This window comes from Trypanosoma cruzi, genomic scaffold (assembly GCF_000209065.1).
Source record: "Trypanosoma cruzi strain CL Brener 1047053516323 genomic scaffold, whole genome shotgun sequence".
Lineage (NCBI taxonomy): Eukaryota > Euglenozoa > Kinetoplastea > Trypanosomatida > Trypanosomatidae > Trypanosoma > Trypanosoma cruzi.
The window spans coordinates 76,184-91,946 of record NW_001849455.1 but is presented as its reverse complement, the minus strand read 5'-3'; the positions used below and the strand labels follow the sequence as shown (position 1 = coordinate 91,946).

At 47.5% G+C, this 15,763-nt stretch overlaps 3 protein-coding genes across 3 annotated transcripts, besides 24 other annotated features; all 3 read left to right on the top strand.

Moving 5' to 3' along the window:
• Positions 1 to 15,763: part of a sequence feature (heterozygous, non-Esmeraldo-like haplotype) that runs on past the window's edge.
• Positions 884 to 904: a microsatellite.
• Positions 1,255 to 1,303: a microsatellite.
• Tc00.1047053504021.10 (CYC2-like cyclin, putative) lies at positions 1,319 to 4,441 on the top strand (the record flags this gene model as incomplete). The annotated part of the gene is made up of 1 exon (XM_810515.1): positions 1,319 to 4,441. One exon carries the CDS (start codon positions 1,319 to 1,321, stop codon positions 4,439 to 4,441), a length of 3,123 nt encoding a protein of 1,040 aa, XP_815608.1.
• Positions 4,274 to 4,305: a microsatellite.
• Positions 4,705 to 4,746: a sequence feature (AT_rich).
• Positions 4,970 to 4,999: a microsatellite.
• Positions 5,019 to 5,044: a microsatellite.
• Positions 5,069 to 5,098: a microsatellite.
• Positions 5,258 to 5,281: a microsatellite.
• Positions 5,339 to 5,408: a sequence feature (T-rich).
• Positions 5,770 to 5,827: a sequence feature (T-rich).
• Positions 5,996 to 6,054: a microsatellite.
• Positions 6,257 to 6,285: a sequence feature (AT_rich).
• Positions 6,294 to 6,324: a microsatellite.
• Positions 6,828 to 6,927: a sequence feature (T-rich).
• Positions 7,303 to 7,333: a microsatellite.
• Positions 7,503 to 9,698, top strand: Tc00.1047053504021.20 (hypothetical protein, conserved; the record flags this gene model as incomplete). Its single annotated transcript, XM_810516.1, has 1 exon — positions 7,503 to 9,698. One exon carries the CDS (start codon positions 7,503 to 7,505, stop codon positions 9,696 to 9,698), a length of 2,196 nt encoding a protein of 731 aa, XP_815609.1.
• Positions 9,966 to 9,996: a microsatellite.
• Positions 10,372 to 10,407: a microsatellite.
• Positions 10,681 to 10,709: a microsatellite.
• Positions 10,734 to 10,756: a microsatellite.
• Positions 10,776 to 10,795: a microsatellite.
• Positions 11,002 to 11,021: a microsatellite.
• Positions 11,142 to 11,165: a microsatellite.
• Positions 11,353 to 11,482: a sequence feature (T-rich).
• Positions 11,654 to 15,712, top strand: Tc00.1047053504021.30 (hypothetical protein, conserved; the record flags this gene model as incomplete). The annotated part of the gene is made up of 1 exon (XM_810517.1): positions 11,654 to 15,712. The coding sequence occupies one exon, from the start codon at positions 11,654 to 11,656 to the stop codon at positions 15,710 to 15,712; it is 4,059 nt and encodes a 1,352-aa protein (XP_815610.1).

The following is a 15,763-nucleotide window of genomic DNA, read 5'->3' as shown; positions in this document are numbered from 1 at the left end:
TCGGGGGATGGGGGGAAGCCCCGGGTTCCTCATTCACGACGCGGCTAAATGGGTCTCTCGTTCCCAGAGTGGGGCTTGCAGGCTCTGGAGCTGCTGCTGCGCAGGAGCCCGGCGACTGGGGATAGGAATCCACACATGTTCAGGAGGCGCTCGCGAGCCCCATGGGATGGGTCGGGATGGGCGGTGATCGTGGTGCGCCGTCGTCGGTGGTGTTGAATTTCAGCGACGCCCTGCGCACGATGACTTTTGGGCGGCGCGCCCTAGCATTTTCATGATGGGGCCGCGTTCATGTTTGCACAGGACTATGTACGAGACGGGCGCGTTGGAAAATTCTACCCAGCCGCTGACCGTGAAGGAGTAGCGAGCACGATCTTCTCGTGGCCGGCTGTATGGGCTATTTGGGCAATAAGCATCTTGGGGCTTCTTGGCGGCAGTGGATACGCTGCTGCGTAGCTTTTGTACAGCAAGTTCTGCGCGTCCGTCCTTCAATCCGCCCGTTTACGCGGCTGCATTCTGTACTGCATGTGTTTTTGCCGTCAAATATGCATGGCTGTGGTGCACGGAAAACCTGGCGTCTCCCTTACTAGGTGAGTATATGCGACGAGCGAACGCGGTTGTTAAGGAGATGCAGGCCTTTTCTAAGTAGCAACAGGCTTTGTTGCCAGCAGGTGATGTTGCTGCCTTTTTTCTGGTATATCAGCAGCTGGTGATCGAGGAGAGTGCGGTAGCATTCTTCATCGCCAAGGAAGCCGCCCCTGTGAGCAGACTCCAATATTACCATGTGCTACAGGCCATTTTGCAGGTGGAACGGATGCCCGTGGACAGATTCAGTGTAGCTGCTTTTGTCTGCGGCCCGTGTCGCATTGTGGAAGAAGGACCATCGATTATTATTATTATTATTATTTGTCTCTTGTGTGTGTTTTTTTTGGGGGGGGAGGGGGGACTTTTCTGTTGAGTCCTCGGAAGGGCAAATTGAGTGCTTACGCCAGAAAGTCACATCTTCTTTGTGTAACTATCCCAAACCTGTCTTCGCTTCTGTATTTAATCTTTTCAATTTTTATTATTTTTGGAAGGACTTTCCTTTTTTTTTTTTTTTTCTAGGATAAAAAAGGGGGGCTTAAGTTGGGTCTGGGCAGTGGACGCGGGCGCAATAAACGACGGGTTTGTTGGACTTACTACTGGCACTGATCCCTTTTCGGCGTACGAGAACAACAGGGAGAACCCTATAGGAATACGCTGAGGGACGACAGCCATTACTAGTACTACTACTAATAAAAATAATACTAATACTACTACTACTGCTGAACCTAAATTTCCAATGGAATTGTCAGTGTCTCCTGATGTACAACGTTCAAAAGGGTATGTGTCTCACTCATTCCACAATCTAAAGGTGCCTTTTACAGCCGCTCGGGCTGACGAGAAAGCATGGCCAGAGGCAGTGTTTGCAGGTGGCATTTCTCACGATTGGACGTCCTCGACTGGCAATTTACCCAGTGGTCAGCCGTTGGCGGCGTGTGGCGGTGGCAAACCATCGAATAGCATGAAATGCACACTCTCTGGCAGCACGTTGACTAAGTGGAAGAGCGATAGCAACGTGGCGGCGAAGCTATTGGGGAACGCTGATATCATGCGGGCGGGCGTCGCCAAAACAATTCCCGTAATGCCCATCGAAGAAGTTCGTCGCATGAATCGCTGTTGGGGTTGTCAGGTTCATTTGAGGCGCAGCGAGTGTCATTGTCATCACCAAGACCAACACCACCACCAGCAGCAGCAGCAAAAGCCGTCCGTCATGAGTGCGGGTAACCCCAGCAATAACGAGATCCTTAATGGCCATTTTCAATCTGCTCGTCTTTCATTTTTTAGGAAGACGTTTAGCAGCAACCGATCTCAGCATCATGGGGGAAATCCCCGGCATCACCAGGCTCACCATTATCAGCAACACCACGGCAGTCATCACAATCCTATCCATGTTACTGGAACTGCTCGTCGGTCTCACCGGCATCGCGGATTTGGTGCCGCTGCAGTGGAGGTGATTCGCAACCGGACATTGGCCGGAAACAGCTCGCCGCACCACAAAACACGCTCTCCGGCGAATAAGGGACGCAAGCGGCATGGGAAACCCTGTCACGTCAACGAACAGGAGGGTCATACGGAGTTTCTTGTTCCATTGCCCCGCTCCAGGTTATCACTGGATGGCAGACAGGAGTCCTCGACGCCAGTGGATGAAGAAGTTAAAACTAAATTCACTGCGTCAGGGTCCGAATTAGGTAGCGGGGTCGTGGGGGATAACACTCCATCGGCTTTCCGTTTGTCGAACATTGCGCCCTTTTATGAATGTGCAATTCAACAACTTATTACGATTTGCGGACGGCGAACATCTAACGCGCCCGAAGCCGCGCATGGGATATCATGCAATGAGAATCCAGAAAATTTACAGAAACCGAAACTGTCGTCTTGTCTCGCGAGCATCCGCTCATTTGACATGGCATCTTCAGTGAATTTGAAGCCTTTTTCAGCACCCCCATCAAAGTTTTCATTATCGCAGCATGCCCTTTTCACAAGAACCCTCTGTTCCAGTGTTGGGGGATCAATGCAGCATGGGAGTGGGATGGAAGAGACTTCTTGTTCATCAAACGATATGGATCCTGCACAGAATGAAGGACAGCAGAATGAAGAGAAAGAAATACAATGTGTAGCTATGGCGAGTGGAGACGCTCCGAAACTTGTATCGGAAGAAGTAAAAGAACAAGAAACATCTCCTACAATGGTGCAGCAGTTAATTGAATCTATTGGAGTTTACGTGGCGTATGGTGATGCTGCTCCTATGGTGTTAATAGGGGCTTTGGTGTACATATCACGTATTACGCTACAGTCTCCTTCTGAAGACGTTGGTGTAACAAATGCGAACTGGTACCGTCTTGTTGCCATTGCCATTTTAATCGCGACGAAGATGTACGTGGATGGGTCGCGGAAGTGGAATGAGCGTATTTCCAAAGCCACTGGTATCTCATTAAAAGAGGTTCAAAAACTTGAGCTGGATTTTTTGTTTCTTATTGACTTTGCGTTACTGATAAAGGAGGAGGAGGTGGAGACATGGGCGGAGTGGATGGAGTCGGTGGCAAGAAAACGCGGAATGTCCACGCAACTGCGTACGTTTATTTTTGGCAGAAACAGTTGTCCTCCATCTACCGCCACGACACCGTTGTCTTCATTTGCAGGAGAGGATGCTTTTTCACGATCTTTTTCGCACATTCCATCGGGAAATTTGCCATCGACGCCCGTCTCGCTCACTCCGGCAAACATGACACCTCAGATCAATGCCCATGTCTCCCCTGGAACAATGAAGTCAGCTTGCCTTTCCCAGCGACTTTCCATGTCTTTTGTACTGGATTTGGCTGAGAAGCATCCTATACCAACCTCGCATTTGCATCCTTCACCGTCTTCGTTTCACGCTTGCGAGACCCCAAACCTGTTTTTTCCCTCACCCATGTACGCTTCACTGGATTTCCACAGAACAGAGCGTCTGTTTTCCATCGTGCATGCCCCCGAAGAGCCCTCGACACCGGTAAAACTACTGGAGGTGTCGCAGTTATTTAATGATGCTCCAAACTCCATACCGTTTACACCGCCCGAGCAGGAGACCCGGTCACCCATTGAATTCTTTAAAAGGTCTTTTCTTGCGGAAGGGGCGTGTAACAGTGACACATCTTCAGGGAAGGCGAGATGTGGCATGGATGTATTTCAAAAAAATACGGGCAAGAACGACGCTCGACGCTTGGACTTTGATACGTTTGACGCGTTTGATGAGGAACAAACGCCTCCACATCGTCCACTGAACGTCTTGTCTCCGCCCGATCAACTGAATATAGCATTACCCCCTCGTGCGGAGTACAATTGTTTTGCAAACTTCAAAAAGAACAATAGTAATAGGGATATTCCATTCAATAACGGGAAAACGTTCACTGTAACGGCGCCACAATCATTGTACTCTTTTCCTCAAACACGGGAAGATAAAAATGTGCGAGAACACGCAACAAGAAGTTCAGCATCTGGTTCCGCAGAGAAAAGAACCCCGCGGACCAAGGCGGACACGACTGAAGTGACACCGCATGTTAACATCAAATCTAAGTATGATAAATTGGTGCATGCTATATCGAACGTCCGTGATTTATTTTGTGTGAAGCCGTTGTGTGTGCGCGACACCCCCTTCAATGCACTGAGCGTGGCTACGGGTGGTAGCGGAACCGCAGATATTGGCGAACGAGACATGTATAACAACAACAACAACAACAACAACAACAGCAAAGATGTTGATGACCGTTATGTTGCTGAATGTGATGAAGATGAGGATCACGATGCATTTTTGGACGAATTTGAAGACGACAGGGATAATTTTTTTCTTCGGTGCCGCCCAGTGCTGACGCACTCTCCACCGGCGTAAAAACACCTCTTCAAACTGAAATGACGCCCCACTATTTCCTTATCCAACGTGCACACGCAGACACACTACGACAAACGCACACACACACACAAAAGAAAAAAAAAAGAAAGAGCTAGGGACCGGCGGACACAAAAGTAAGGCCAGTGATAGAATGGGGAAGGAGACTACAATGTTAAATCAGGGTGCATTGTATGGCGGGCTTTTTTTTTTTTTTTTGCTCTTCTTTCTGATTATACGAAAAAGAAAAACGGAAAATAAAGTTGTTTTATTATTATTATTATTATATATGTATTGTTTATTTATTTCTCTGCGTTTGTGGTTGTGTCGCATTTTCTTTCTTCCTGTGTGTCTGTGTGTCTGTGTGTCTGTGTGAATGACGCTTTCACCCCCCCCCCCCCCCCCGTATTCTATCAATTTTCTTTTCTGCATGGGATGGGATGTACAATGAAATACGAAAAAAAAAAAAAAAAAAGGAGGGAATAAGACGGGCCTCTATCAACAACCATGCATGCATGGATGCATATACGGATATATGGATATATATATATATATATGTATGCCAAATGATTGTCATCCCATTGTTATTATTATTATTATTGTTATCCCTTTTTTGTGTTTATTCTCAGGAAAAAAAAGAAGAAAAAAAAGAAAAAAAAATTGTTTTTTTCAGATTTTATTGTATGTGCGTGTGTGAATTTGTTTCGTTGCTTTCTTTGCTTATTTTTGCCATGTGCGCATCTTTTATAGGTTTGTATCCGGGGGTATTGCTTCAGGGGGCAGTTATTCTGTGCGAGGAGAGAGGGCGGAAGGAAGTTGGGTGGTGGTGGTGGTGGTGGGGGTAATGCGCCACCTCTTTTTAGTTACACCCCTTCACACTGTGCGTCGCACGCCCTTTACTTTGCCTTTATTTTCTATCCCTGTATTTTTTTGTTTTTGTTTGCTTTTTCTCGTTTGTTTTGTTTTTTGTGTGTCTGCATGTGTGAGGGCCATTCGTTGCTCTCCTTTTACTCGCCCTGTGCGGATTGTGGCGGCGGTACTGAGAGCGGGAGGTCCACGCGCAACTTAGAAGAAAAAAAATATATTTTGTGCGTGCAGGCGTAAAGAGGGGGAGGGGGGCATATGAGCGCGAAAGTGTCGACTGCAACTTTGCCCGCCACGCCCCTCTTCTCTCCACCTCCTGGCAGAAGAAAGAAGAAAAAAAAAAAAAGGAGGCAGTGAAGTGGGGAGGGACGCGTGGGAAAAGGGCTGCCGCGCATGTCCCTTCGCGATGTCAACACGAGGCACCGTTGTGGCTCTCCAGCAGCGCACGCATCGAGCGGTGAACGCCCTTTTTTTTTTTGTTGTTGTTTTTTGTTTTTTGTTTCCTTTTGTTTTGTCTTTCTTTTTGTGGTCGTTTACAAAATTTCTTCCTCTCTCTCATTTTTCCAGAAAGAAAAGAAAAGAAAATAAAGTAAAAAAACACGCACACCAAAAGGGGTCGTTGCGAAGAAGAAAAAAAAAATGCACACAAAAAACAGGAATGAGAAAATGATGCCGCAACGGGTGAGGTGAGCCGTACATATGCATATGTATATATGTATATATGCATGCATGCATGTAGGTGCTTATGCATGTGGATAATGGACGGCACAATGATTCGAGAAACGCAAATTATAACCCCTTTTTTGTTTTTTTGAATTTGCGAAGACCAAAGCCAGAAAGAGGGGAAGAAGGGGGAAGGGGGATGGAGGTGGATGGAAGAGAATGACACGTTTAACTGTGACGATTCTCTTTGCTTCCTTTTCTACAACTTTATCCTCTTGATGCATTTTTGCCTTTTTTTTATTTATATATAAATATATATTGTTTAGTCTTTATTTATATTTTTGTTTATTTATTTATTTTATTTTATTTTTTTTGGTGTGGGAGGGGAGGGGAGAGTTCACATTTTATTGTGACCCTTTGACTCTTTGACTCTTTTTGTGGGTGACTGGTGTTTTTGCTTTGATTTTTTTTTTCCTTCTTGCTTTAGGGAACTGTGGAAGGAGTTCGCCGTCAAATGGGGCCAGGTAGATGACACCGCGTTGGAAGATGCTGCTTTTTCCACTCCTCCCACCCACTCCTTCCCGCTGCTGCCGCTGCTGCCCTCCATGCGGTGGACAGGGGAAGAGTTAGGGGGATTGCGGGGCCCTTTCAAAGCCTGTCCTCTCGCGACTTCACAACAGGCCGGACTGTTGCGTAATGCCTCTTGTATGAATTTGGCTCTTTAACGGGTGTGTGGCTGTTGGATGAATCTCAAACGGATTGTGGGATGCCAGGCACACGGAACCAAGCTTTAATCTTCGCTTTTTCCTTCCTTCTTTCTCCTTGCGGGAAGCAGAGCGACTAGGCATCGGCCAGACACGCATTTGTTTTTTGTTGTGTTTTTTCTTTCTTGTATTTTTCTACACAATATTTTTTTAAATTTTTTTTTTTTTTGTTTGTTTTACAGTTTTTCTTTTTTATTTGCCCCGTGATGCCTGGGAACTTCACGACGTAGAAGCCGATGCCTTTTTTTCTACACACATTACTGCAGCCGTATCGTCTTATATCTTCTTCCTCTTTTTGATTTACGTTTGCGCCCTCATCTCTGTGTCCATGTGGACTGTTTGCCTTTAAAATTGGACATACTTTTTCTCTCCGTTTTATTTTTTCTCTGTTTAATGTGGATTTTTTTTTTTTTTTGCAGGGAAATTGCGCCGCGTGTACTCCGGTCTTGCAACCACAAGGAGAGAGGAACTGGTGGGGTGGGATAGCGCTTGAGTGCAATCGTAAATATTTTCGAAGCAGCAACACGGTTAGGGAAGGAGCTAAGGAAGTATCAAGGGAGTGGGGCCAAAAGGAAAACAAAAGCGAAAACAAAAACAAAAACAACAATTGTGTACGTGTGTGTAGGCGGGGGAAACTGTTGGACGGACATACGTTTGTGCAGATTTCTTTATATTTTATATCTAGATAGTCTTTCCTTCTTGCTTTTTAAAAAAAAAAAACTCTTGTGTGTCGTGCGTGTCCTGCAACTCTGTGGGTGACGATAGCGATAGACATGACGAGGGTTGCGGTGGGGGCACGAAATTCGGATAAAACTTGCCGCAAAAGACGGCAGGAGGAGGTAACTTCCAGCAAGAAAAAGGACGTAGCAACGGCCGTTGTGAAGGAGGCGCCAGATGGTGAGGGGCCATTTCTCCCACACAACACTCCGGAGGAGGGAGGACGCGAATCGCTGCCGTCGGTGTCAAGGGCCGTCGTCAATCTCTTGGACGTTGTGGCGGAGGAAGACAGCCTCACACCGACCGGTGCTCGAGATGCAGCAGGAGGTGGTTGTAAGGGCTCCAAGGGCGGCAAAAAAGGGAAGACGGCAGCGATGAAAAGTGACGATGCGGGCAAAAAGAGGGTGTTGTCTGGTACATCACCAAAGAAGGGAAAGGCAAAGCAACGGTCAAAGGCGTCCAAGACGAAGCCCGGCAAAGCTGAGTCTGGAGGAGAATCTAGTGTCGAAAATGTGGGAAAGGGACAGGGCGAATTGGACAGCAAAAAGGAAAATGGCGATCATGCGTTTTCGTTGCATCAGCAAATACCTGAGATGAATAACATTTCCGTCAAGGTGCACCTTGTGGAACATGATATCTCAGAGCTGCAGATTGATAGGACGTCCTGTAGAAATGGCACTTCATCTTCTCGTTTAACTCCTTCACGTGATTTATCCGGTTTTAATGATTGTTTTGAGGGAATGAATAGTTGCGAGGTTATTAGCAATAATAATAGTAACAAGAACGGCTTGAGCAACAACTCCAATGAGGGTTTTTTATCACTGAAGGAGCAGGACACAGCGGAGAAGCCACTCTCACTGCGTTACTCCGTGATGCCTCCCCTGACCATTCCAAGGGAGGGACGAAAGGAGCACACGCAACAGAAGGATGGGGCAACAAAAAATGCCTCCGTCCATGCGTCACGTGCACCTTCCGCGCCCTCTGTAAGTTTAGTTTCTGGAAATTCATCAGGTGCCGATACAAATGGAGAAAAATTTGCCAGAAGAAGTGCACATTCATCTCTTGAAGAGGCGTTAGATGGATTGTTGCCAAAAAACATTTTGTACCCAACCCGACAACTTCTCACTCGAAGTTTGGCCTCAGCAGCCGAAAAGGAACGTACTGCGACAATAGTATTTGACCTTGACGAGACGTTGTGCAACAACCGTCAACATGGTCCGGCAATACTTCGTCCCGGTGCTGTGGAGATGCTGAAGCAACTTAGGGCTTTGTACCCTCATCCGGTAATGCACAAGGGAGAAACACCAATGGAGCCCACCGGTAAAAATTCTTCCACACAGGTACTGGAGGGTGGGAAGGACAACGGCATCCAAAATTCTTCTCCGGAGGCGACAGAAACTCCCACAGATGACGGCGTCATGTTGCGACTTGAGATTATAATCTGGACAGCGAGTGTGGAAGTGGTTGCTCGGCCCGTTATTGCCCGCTTGGATCCTGATGGTACCATTCTCGACGATGTCATTTATCGTGATGTACGTTGGTATCGTGACGGAGGGTATACGAAGGACTTACGCCGTATCGGACGTCACCTGGAGCGTAACGTCATTGTAGAGAATGCGCCTTCTTGTGTTTGTATGAATCGACGCAACGCCATTCTCGTGAACGACTTTGTTAGCAATCCTGCCGATCGGCAACTCGTTATTGTCCGTGCTATTTTACAGGAATGGCTTTATAATGTCAACGCGTTGCTTGTGCATTGGCACTTCCAAAAGCTTAAACAGAAGCGACACAATATGATAGAAGATGGCGGTGAGAGTCCCGAGCCTGACAAGCCCATGATTGACCCTCTCGCTCGAGGTGGTTCCGCGCATAGCTCCGTGTCGAGAAGTAAAGGAGAACTTTCTCTTGTGCCATCATCCCATGGCGGGGGAAATTTGTTGCAGGAACTCGAGCAAAAGGCCTCAGCGATCCATTTTCTCACGCATCATCCGTTTCTTTCGCCGGGAACGCGTTACGTGAAGCCGTCTGTATGGAAAAAGGCTGCGAAGTATCTTCATGGCTGCGCTGGTTCGACCACAGCAGCAGCCAAACCTTTGATGGCAATGCCAGCAGCAATGGCAGGAGAAATTGGAGGGGGACGCGGTCCCCAGGAGCTGCCGGCCACCGCTCCGGCTCGTCCAGTGGCTTCTGCAAAGCCGCGGGGACACCGCTCGTTCGTCGACATGGCGCGTGGACCGCGTGAAGTCCGTTAGGGCCGTAAAAGCGGAGGCAGTTTTTTTTCCTCGTGCACCCGTGCGCCGTTCCTCCTGGAGCATTAGCCTGGAGTTGTGGAGTTGAAGGAGAACGCGACGGGAGGAAAGGAGAGGAAAGGATAAAAATTTTAAAAAAGGTCCAATGTCACCAAGATGTGCCCACCGTTGCAGCCACGACGTCATGTTTTATCAGGCGTTTCATGATTTAACATCCTTTGAGAATACTCACAAAATTTCAGTTTTTTCTCCCTCTCAATATATATATATATAATAATAATAATAATAATAATAATAATAAGAAAAAAGATAGAAGGAAACGATGATAACAAAAAAAAAAAAGGACAGAATGAATGGAAAAGAGAAAGCGAGAGGGAAAGAGAGAGACTAGGCAAAATGAATGATATATCATCATGAAGAGAAAGTACATTGATTAATTTTTTCTTTTGATTTGATACAAAGAGCCACATTCATATATCCTCCTTGTCTCATGACTCTGAACACACGAGTGCGGGCAGAAGCGAGGGAGTGGAGAAACGCGGATAAAACGAGGAAAAAAAAATTTTTTTCTTAAACAGTCACATGTCAAAAGAGAAGAGAAGAGAAAAGGCCTATGGAGAAAAAGAAAGGTGAACAACGCTGGTTTCTGTCTTTGCCTTTTTATTTCTTCCCTCTATTTCTTTTTCTTTTTTTTTTTTTTTTCCTTTTATTTACCTGGTGATTTGTTAATTCCCATGCCTACGGGAAGTGTTGAAAGAAATGTAAAAATGTCTGCTTCACTCTCGGTAGACCCCCCAGAAGGAAGGAAAGAAACGGGAGAAGAGATGTTTCACAAAAAGACACACACGTATATATCACACACACCTCAAAAAGAATGTGTTTTGTGTCCACATCCTATATTAATAACCCAAGAGGGGTCTGTTTTGTTTTTGTTGTTGTCTAGTTTTTAGTTCTGTACGTGTTTGCACTTGTGGTGGAGCGTCCCTTTTTTTTTTTTTTTTTTTTTTTTTTTTTCAGGCTGGTGGTTAGTTGATTATCTTTTTTTTTTTTTTTTTTTCTTTCAACATTTATATACAGACGTATATTATATTATATTATATGTATGTATGTATATGTATATACTATACTTTATTATCTGGCTGTTGGATATGAATGGAGTTTGCCACGAGAAGGTGAAGCTCATTGGTCGTGTGTGCTTCATGGAAAAAAGTGACCGTCACCGCCACAAGAAGAGTGTGACAATTGAAATTTACAAGACGAGTTGGTGGTAAAAAAAAGCGTGTTTGTTTTTGCGTGTGAAAAAGTTTTATTATTATTATTATTATTCACTGCGGCTAACTTTCTTTATTTTTGTTCTTGTGCCAGCTTGTGGGATGCGAGAGCCCACGAGGGATTTTGTGGGAAGTTGGAGAAAAAAGGGAATCCGGGGTGGAGCGTGGGGCGCTGCTCTCTCTCTCTCTCTCTCTCTCTTGGGGAGGGGGTATTCTTGGTTATTATTTGAGTTCTTTTTTTTTTTTTTTCGTGTCTGTGCGTTTTGTCTCCCCTCTCATTTTTTTTTATTTGTGTGTGTTTCTTCTTTTCACCTGCTGCACCACCCCTTTTTTTTTCTTTCTTTCTGCGCGTTTGCCGCTGTTCTTGCGTATCCGCCCCATTCCACTTTTTTTTTTTTTTTTAAATTCTCCCCCGTCTGCTTTCCTTTTTTTTTTTTCCTTTTTCTGATCCCACTGTGCATGCCTTCACAGTTTTTTTTTTTTTCAGTTTGTTTTTCTTCCCGTTTTTTTGTTGTTGCGGCCTTTATCCTCTTGTTGTTGTATTCCTCCTATTGCCATGCAGCGTTTTTCCCCACCTCTCTCTCTCTCTGCGTATCCGATTGCCCTTCACGGCATTGTGTTGCAGCTGTCTCCACGGGTGCCTTTTCTTTTTCTTTGTTTTTTTGATTTGGAGAAGTGTCGGATGTCATGCGGCAAAGGCAACGACAGTTAGGCCTCGAATTATTGGCTCCGGCAGCCGCGAAGCCGAGGACGGCGTTGTCATCGTCGTCGCTGTTATGGGCGCGGCGATGTGCGGGGTTGTCCCTCTCCGGGAAGAAGCAGTCACCCGTGACCCCGTTCTTTGCCGCGTTGTTCCCCGCTCACTTTGCGGGAGACGATGTCGCTTTGCGTCGAGTGTCATTTGTGCGGCGTGCCTTGTTGGCGAAAGGGGAGAAGGCCGTCGGCGGTGCAAGGACTCCAGGGAGTAAGTGGTCTTCTGCTGCCACCGCCGCTCCCTCTTCTTCCGTCGTTTCCTTGCGGCCGTGGCATGTGATTGCTAACCTGAAGCATGCCGTCCTCTTCGCCATGAATGACGAGGAGAATTCCAAAGAAAAAAAGGCGGGTGAAGCTGAAAAAGGCTGCAGCACCCTCCATCAAGAGGATGAGCATGAAGCGACGTGTGCACGGAGGGGCGTCAAAAAGGACGAGGGAGAGAAATGTGGGGACGGAAAACGACATGTGGCACCTTCCGAGATCGTTAGACTCGTACGTCATTCTATTCGCATTGTTGAACAAAAAAACACGCGGGTGAGAGCGGACTTGATGATGGCGGATGCCAACGCAGTAGGAGGCACGTCTCGGTTACAAGAAATGGACGATAACTTGCGGGAAGAGAAGGATGTGTTGCGGAATGTCCTACGGAAAGTACCAAAAGAAGCGCTGATGTCATATGTTCTTGGCGGCGATGATGGAATGGGTGGGGCGGCAAACTCAACTTTGGAGCCTCTGCGTTTCGCCTTGAAACAGACAATGCGTTCTTCTTCATACGCGTTTCATCTTACTTTTGAAGCGCTTCTGCGTCAGGGGCAGGATCACATGGCAGTGGAGCTTTTTCGTCGCTGGTGGCGTCATAACCCGCACTTATTCCCGATTGAGCTGGGGCCAGACCTTGGGCAGGATGTATCCTCAATGCTTTCTGTCATCAGGGCAGGAGGTGACACCACCACCGCTCTGCAACGGGACATGATCTTCAGACGCCTAGCACAAATTCCATACAAGAAATACACGGTGACATCGGCGTTGTTCACGCGGGTCATGAAGGTGGCGTTGTGCCTCGGCATTCCTGCACTGGAAGAATTTGTTTTACAGGAACTGATTTACAAGGGAGTGTATATGGCTTGTTGTGCTTCTCGCACTGGTAATGAGAATGGCAATGGTCAGAAGACGGAGGCCTCGGCGTCTCATACAGATCTGCATTTTCATGCGTTTCAGGAAAATTACGAAGATTGGCTTGTACTCATTGGAGCCATAGCGGCAGCTGCGGTACTAGAACGTCATGCCGAGGACTTTTGGCGGGAAAAGCCTGGTGGGACGTTGTACGATCGCCTTGTATTTTCCGTCCGTGAAGAATACACAACATTTATCACGAAAGCATGTTTTCCGCAATTAATTCACTCTTCTCCCGTTGACTTTGGGTCGGCAACGAAGCGGGGAGGGGATCCACCAAGGCCATTGGTGGTTCCAGGTTGGACCAGGCTACTCTTTACGACTGTGCTCCGCTGCTATGAAGAGGCAGGCGTGTTTCACGCCTCGCCTGTTCGCCGCCCGGGAAATTCTGCGGCACTCTGGCGGGAAATTCATACCCGACTGATTCAGCAGTTTCCACATGTATTTCACGCTGCAAACACCGTCACGACTTTACTTTCCTTTGCGGCGCTTGAAGAGGCTGCAGTTTCGTCTCTGGGAACGTGTCGAATGTCTTTTTCGGGAAAGGAGGAGGCGTTGTGTCGTTGGCGTCTTGAGTGTTTGTCTGAGCGAGAGGAAGGGAATGGTGGTGGCGGTACCTTTCATGAGTTCACGCAGTCTCAGGCCTTAAGTGATGCCCCTCGCACTTCCAGACGTTTGCGGGCCCGCGTTCTCACCGCACACAGCACCCTTTCAAAGAAGACTATGAAAGAAGAATCCGTCGACAAGGACTCCATTACTAATGATGCGGAGATTTGTACTCAGCAGCTGCATTGGAAACACCGAGAGTTATTTGGTCATGCTTTAAGCGTTTCAACCTCACAACTCAGCATTCCCGTGTTTCTGAAGTCACAAGAAGTCATCAACTACGCAGAGGATGCCATGGATGAGCTGGAAGCCGCCCGACATAATGTTGTTGAGATTTTCCGTGAGCATGCGTCGTTGCCCATGTTGCGTCCCGCGTCTCCTACTGACGTTTCGAATCCACAAGAGCGTAGAAGTTGCGGCGATATTCTTGCGGAAGCCTCGCAACCGTCTATGTTTCTTTTCTTGCGTCTTGTCTCGCTTCTGTCATTGATGGGGGAACCTCCGGTGGTCACTACGGAAGCAGGAGAGAATGAGGGTGGGATCCGATCTTTTTCACTTGTTGAATGCATCGAAGAGGATATTCTTCCTTACTGCCATCCAAGTGTGGCGGCCTTCTTGCGTCGGTGTTGCGCCACCTATCTTTCCCGTAGTGGGGTGCGAGGTATTCGGGCGCTCGTGGGGGAGCATCAGACGTTACTGGAACAACTAACGGAGGAAGCTGCAGTAGGGCGCCTTCTTGTTGGTGTGCTTTGGGGTGGTGAAACTGACAAAAAGAATAGTTGCTCCTCAAAACGCTACTCTTTCGGGAGCGGTTCGTTAGCATGGCAGGTCATTTCTCAACATCGTCAGGTCATATTTTGTAAGGACGGTCGTTTACTGCTGGAAATGATTCTTTCTCATTTGGGGACTCTTTCCCTCGCCATTCCGGATGATTACAGGCAACTCGTATTTCTGTCACCGTATGTGCACCGTGTCATTGCTGACCCAACGGATACTGCAAGTAATGCGCTGTCAGCCCTCCGTAGCGAGTTGGACTGGAATCCGGCTCCGGCAAGACATCTTTACATCTCACTGTTGGAATTGCTCTCATGGGTGGTAGAAGCTAAGAGGAAGGAGTCAGAGGAGGGGAAACCGAAAGGCATAAAGAAAGAACAAAGTATCGATGAAGCTGAAGATGTGAGCACTTTGAATGATGACAGTGGGGCAAATCTGCCAACCTTATCCGATACGGCACGTCACTGGCACGTCGTTCAAAGTTTTTTTCGCAGGCGGTCATTAAATTTTAAATTGTTTTCCCCCTTTCTTTTGGAACGCGTTTGTTTGATCGTTGTGCACAGCTGTCCGGACGTGGAGTTAATAGTCACTTGTTTGCTGGCTTTGTGTCAGCAACAACGCGGAGGGTCTGGGGCTGACGTTTCCGCGCATATGGACGGAGAGTCTTCCTCGTTTTTTACCCCTCGACTACTCACTAGTCTCTGTTGTCTATTAGTAATGAATGGGTTGACTGGAAACTCCGTTCGGCAGTGGCGGCATAAAAATGGTGCACCGTCTTCTGCCGTGTCTCCAACGTGTGGTGATGCTGTTGGTAAAAGCAGACTTCGTGAGTGGCATCTGTCATGTTTTGAGCGCATTTTGCCGTCAATGGGTCATATCTTGAAGGAGAACAGGGAAGGAGCCGAGGGGTTCTCTGCAGCCTTTTGCGGTGATGGGGACGGCCTGGCGGTTGGAAAGAACGAGACGGCGCACTTGTTGGGCAGCATCGTGCTTGACGTGTTGCTCACTGATGCCCATTGGCTATCACTGAAGAAAGATAATTACTACGTGTTTCTTTTTGTTTCAGCGGCGGAATTGGTAGCTACAAAGGGCGCAGATGAAGCTGCCGTGCACTGCAAGAAATCCTCCTTTCCGTTGGGGGTTGTGTTGCCATCACGGCAGCTGTCATCGTCTTACCCGAGTGGTGTTCGTCAGCGTGTGACGAAACTCAGGGATGCACTTCGAGAAATGGGAGCGGAGAGGCGAATACAAATTCGTCGTTCCGTGTCACCGGTGATACGGCGAGAGAAGGGTGTACTGGAGGCGTACAGTCTGGGAAACGATGACGGTGAGGATGAGGACGATGTGGTAAACTTTTTCCTCCATTCCGTAGCTGGTGGGGATGGAGTAGCAACGCAGTGCTCGTCCACGCGGTCTGACACGAAGGCGGAAGGCGGATGAATTGTGTCCCTACGTGTGTCTATATTTGTGCCTCTTTGATGACTTCTCCGT